This window comes from Neomonachus schauinslandi, chromosome 10 (assembly GCF_002201575.2).
Source record: "Neomonachus schauinslandi chromosome 10, ASM220157v2, whole genome shotgun sequence".
NCBI classification, from domain to species: domain Eukaryota; kingdom Metazoa; phylum Chordata; class Mammalia; order Carnivora; family Phocidae; genus Neomonachus; species Neomonachus schauinslandi.
This window is the reverse complement of record NC_058412.1, coordinates 10,115,239-10,120,836: the sequence shown is the minus strand read 5'-3', so window position 1 is coordinate 10,120,836 and position 5,598 is coordinate 10,115,239. Positions and strand designations below refer to the sequence as shown.

The window sequence follows — 5,598 nt, the reverse complement described above, 5'->3', positions numbered from 1 at the left end:
GGATCTTACGAAGCTGGAACTAGGGCACGTGCTGTGAAGATGCATCCCTGTAAGAACCAAGAAATCAAGTGCGGCTAAAATCCTTACATGTCCAAGCCATGAATAAGGACAGGTTTACCTATCTAAGATGAAAATCAAGTAGAGGTAGAACTGAGAGGATGTGGTTAGAGCAAAGGAGGTATTCTTGGGTGCATACCAAGACCCCCCACCCAGGAAAAATTGCAGTTCTTTGCATACCATTTGGCATGTGATTTCTGACGGGGTTGAACTCATATATCAAATCAGTTGTAGAGCAAACATCCACCGGTTTCAATGGTGTTTAATTATTTAATTCTCAACAATGTATAATAATTAACTTAAAAGAAGATACTATGAATTAAATCATCTATATGTGGTGTTCATAATTTGATCAGTATAAAATACTTCTTCCACATTCGCCCTTAGGTGACTAGAATGTGTGAATCCCAGCTCTTACAACTGTTACAGAGTATTAAATAGCCAGTATATGTCATTCTAGATAACATGAAAACAAATTCACAAATTCATCCATATGTGTTATTACACAACATCTTAATACATGGTTCATTTTTATAAATAGTAGTGTAAAATACATTCAGAGTGTTTTCACTTGCTGTTCTCTGAAGATTTCATTGTATGTATCACTGGGCTGAGATGATAGCAGATACTGATTCACATTCTTATTCTTCTCTCACAAGTTGTGTAAATTCAGGCAGTTGAATTAGATTCTTTGAGCCTGGTTTTCCCATTTAAAATGGAAATGATAATGCTTGCTTTCCAGGGCTAATTTGAGAATGAATGAGAAAATGTATGCACAAGTTACGGTGCAGGGCCTGGCACTTAATAGACGCTTGGTTAATGTTAGTAATTTCTTTCTCCCTTCTTGTTCAAGAGGTTGAACAGATGGGTATATTATAATATATGAATAAAAATACCAATTATTTTCAACATAGCAAAAGTTCTCAATACCCTATAATATAGTAAGTAGCATGACATCACGTAAAAATCATAGTTTTTGTAATAATGGCAAAGACTAAAAGCTACACACTGCAAGGGGAGAATTTTAAATGAAATCAGTCATTTGATATAACTACTAAGTCAGTGAATGTACAGACACAGTAGAAGGCCCAGCAAAAGGGAGTTCAGTTCTGGCTACGGATCTACAAGAAGAATATTAACAAATCAATTTAAACTTAAAAGATGGCAAGAGATCTTGAATTCTGATTATGAGAATAGTAGAAGTAATTGGGATTGTCTTGAGCCTGTGGTGCACAGAGGAATCTGAGATCTTGCCGTGTTGTATGGGCTATCACGTGGAAGCAGAACAAAGAGGACTTCTTTGCTGCCTAAGGGCTGCATTAGTATGACTCAGAAGAATATAGGATAGAACATTAAAACTAACGGAAAAATAGCAAAACCAAAACAACAAAACAACAAAATGACTGTTCACTGGTGGAATGGGTAAACCCAAGAAAGGCAAGAAACAGCCCACCACTGGTAATATCCGAGCTGAGGCAGAGCAGAGACCATAGGTTAAGGAAATTGACAAGGAAATGCTCAATGTTTAGATTAAATACTCAAGCCCAGGATTTCTCTGATCTTTTTCAACTTCTAAGATCTCACAGTACGAATGATGGCTGGATTGTCCAAGAGATGAGTGTGGTAAAAATAAAACAGAAGTCTGTCTTTAGAAATAATTATTTTGTTCACTCAAAAGCCTTGGCTTTTAGGAATTTCTCAGGGAGGAGTTGCTAAAATTAATTTTGAAAGTATTCTCTGATCCGTAATGATTCAAAAAACTGAAGGAAATTCAGAATACTTTTTGAGAAAGCAGTGACTTCATATATCCAGACAGTGAGTGTCAGTGGCACCAAAAGATCATAGAAAAAAATTACTATATCAACCGTTTGGATACTTTTAACACTCCCACATCACCTTCGTCCCTCCCACCCCTCCCTGAACACACACAGAAAGAAACACACATGAAAGCTAAATGTAGAAGAGACTGGAGATGAAAGTAAGAGAAGGACTTTGGTAGGGCAAGGAAATTAGGATTCTTCATCTATCTACATTTACATCTGTTTCCATCTCTTTTTTTTTCAGTAATTCTTTATTTTTAATTCCAGCTTACAGACACTGAAATTCACTCTTTTTGTTGCACAGATCTGTTTCCTTATAATGCCTAGTTTAGGGATTAGAGTAATGGTGACCTAAAAAATGAGTAGTTGTAAATTGTTCCCTCCTTTTATTTTCTGGCTTAGTTTAGTACAATTGTTATAATTTCTCCCTTATGTTTTTTTTTTTTTTTTTTTATTTGAGACAGAAAGAATGAGAGACAGAGAGCAAGAGAGGGAAGAGGGTCAGAGGGAGAAGCAGACTCCCCGCTGAGCAGGGAGCCCGATGTGGGACTCGATCCCAGGACTCCAGGATCATGACCTGAGCCAAAGGCAGTCGCTTAACCAACTGAGCCACCCAGGCGCCCTCTCCCTTATGTTTTTAAAATACATTACCAATGAAGTTCTCTAGGTATGAGTCTATTTTGGTAGAGGTATTTAAAAATTCAAGTTATTACTAAGTCTATTAAGGTAATCCACTTTGTTTTCAGTAAACTTCAATAGTTTGAGTCCAGAAATTGCCCATTTTGGCCAAGTGCGGGTCTGTGGAGGGAAGTGACTGGCTGTTTCCATTGTCGGCTTCTCTCTGCAGGAACCATATATTGAAGACAATGTCTGGAAGCTTCTACTTTGTAATTGTGGGCCACCATGATAATCCAGTTTTTGAAATGGAAGTTTTGCCAGCTGGAAAAGCAGAATCCAAAGATGATCATCGTCATATGAACCAGTTCATAAGTCATGCTGCTCTCGACCTCGTAGATGAGAATATGTGGCTGTCCAACAATATGTACTTGAAAACTCTGGACAAGTTCAATGAGTGGTTTGTTTCGGCGTTTGTTACTGCAGGTCATATGAGATTTATTATGCTTCATGACATAAGGCAAGAAGACAGAATAAAGAACTTCTTTACTGATGTCTATGATTTATACATAAAGTTTGCAATGAACCCATTTTATGAACCCCATTCTCCTATTCGATCAAGCACATTTGACAGAAAAGTTCAGTTTCTTGGGAAGAAACACCTTTTAAGTTGAATGCAGAAAAATTTGGAAACAAACAATGTTACTACAATGGGGTATTCTCAGGAATGTGTATGTTGTAAGTAAGTTGACTAAATAGCCTGGAAAAGTTTTACTTGTGGTCTAAATTTATCTGAACCTGATGAAATTCCTTGTATTATTTCAAAACAGTACATTCAGTTTCTTACGATTATCAACAGATCAATATTTGCTTGTGAACACTGTTATTTATAAACTCTTTATACCCTTGAATATATCTTTATTCTAAAAATTAAGAATGAGCTTTTGATTTTACTCATTCAGATAGCTTTATCTTGATGTCACAATTCAGAACCAAATGTCATGGTCAAGATTTTGGGAGACACATTGAAAACTGGAAGTTTCTGCAGTAGGGAATGAAGTTGATAGCATGTACATGGGCTTCTATACATCTGTAGGTATTGTTATAAAACCATACGGACAGTATACATAGCACTGCCCAAGAAGCCGAAGCAAACAGCTTTTGCAGTGCCAAATGCCACAGGCCTGCCTCTGTCAAAGTGATTCCGCTATAAATCCGGAATCCTGGATCCATGTTTGTAAAATGGGAGGCTGGGACCAAAGTGACAGGTTGTGTTCTTGTATTGCCTTTCCCTCCAACAGTAAACTGAAGTAAGTGAACCTGTTGATAGTTCTACTACTACTAAGAAGTTGTAATTCTGGAATTGTAAACAAAGAAAAGTTTATATTACATTAACATTTGCATTCTTAGCTTTTTTGGGTTGTACACCAAAAGGGTGGGGAGTGGTCTGTAACAAGTGGGATCTTCCTGTAAACTAGTAAATGTCCATTTAAAAACAAGTACTGTCACCAGATATTTTCTGTGCTAATTGTGAGCACTTAATTTTGTTCCATCCTGAATAACTTGAGCAAGTAATTCTGTTTGGTCTCATAACCTTGTGTGAAGTTGCTACCATAATTTTTTACCCCATCTGTTTATTTGATTTCTTAAATAAAGAGATTTGTCAAAAAAAAAAAAAAAGAAATTGCCCATTTTTCCTATATTATGAAATATATTGGCATAAAGTTGTAATAACACTCCTTTCTTAGTCTAATTAATGTCTGTAGACTCTGTAGTAACGTTACCACTTTCATTCCTGATATTGGTGGTTTGTGTGTTCTCTCTTGTTTAACTTGATCAGCCTGGCTAGAGATTTATCCAGTTTTATTGACCTATTATTCAATGAACTTCTTTTAGTTACATTGATATTTGAATCTTGTCTGTTTTTTTTTAATTGATGTCTGCTCTTATCTTTACTTCCTTCTGTTTGCTTTAGATTTAATTTGTTCCTTTTTTTTTTTTAATATTGGAAATATTAAGTACTGGTTTGAGACCTTTCTTGTTTCTTAACATAGAATTTAATTTTATAAAATTCCCACCAAAAACTGCTTTGGTTGCATCCCATAAGGTTTGTTATGTTGTGTTTTTCTTTTTACTAAATTCAAAATAGATGTCTATTTCCCTGGCAATTTCTTCCTTGATCTATGGTTACATAGAAATAGATTGCTTAGGGTGCCTGGGTAGCTCAGTCGTTAAGCCTTTGGCTCAGGTCATGATCACGGGGTCCTGGGATCGAGTCCTGCGTTGGGCTCCCTGCTCAGTGGGGAGTCTGCTTCTCCCTCTCCCACTCCCTCTGCTTGTGTTCCCTGTCTTGCTGTGTCTCTGTCAAATAAATAAATAAAATCTTTAAAAAATAGAAATAGATTGCTTAGTTTCCAAAATCTGAGAGAATTTCTAGAGATCTCTCTGTTAATTGGTTCTAATTTAATTCCATTTTGGTTAGAGAATATACTTTGAATGAATTCAATTGTTTTAAATTTGTTGACTTTTTATTGTTTTAATCAACCAAAATATAAGTGAATATTCCATGTGCACATGAAAAGAAGGTATTTTGCTCTTTTTATGGTACAGTGTACTATAAATGTCAATTAGGTAACATTGAATATTAGTATTTTAAATTACTAATTCCCTATATATTCTTACTGATGAAACTGTCTACTTGTTTTGTCAAATACTAAGAGTGATGAAATTTCCAAAAGGAAATGATTTTTTTCTATTATCCTTTAAGTTCTATCGTTTATTGATTCATGAATTTTAAAGTTCTGTTGTTGATATATACACATTTCATATTGTGTGAATTAGGCTGTTAATATTTCTTTTTGTACAATATGTTTGTTTTTCAATCTACCATTGCTATCTGACTTCTGTTGTCTCATCACTTATTTTTTTTTTAACGACTGAGCCACTCAGGCGCCCCTCATCACTTATTTTTTATCTTTCTGCCTTTTAAAAATTAATTGTTATTTGATATGCATTAATTTATCTCTGCTTATTGCATATTTAAAAACATTTTTACATGTTTATTTTAAAATATTGACTTTAAATTACCATTGTGAACCATCAAATG

General features: G+C 35.1%; 1 protein-coding gene across 1 annotated transcript; it reads left to right on the top strand.

Annotated features, from left to right (window-relative positions):
- The first annotated feature begins 2,743 nt into the window (after positions 1–2,743).
- LOC110587402 (trafficking protein particle complex subunit 2-like) lies at positions 2,744–3,166 on the top strand. The gene has a single exon (XM_021697655.2). The coding sequence runs from the start codon at positions 2,744–2,746 to the stop codon at positions 3,164–3,166; it is 423 nt and encodes a 140-aa protein (XP_021553330.1).
- Positions 3,167–5,598: the final 2,432 nt, after the last annotated feature.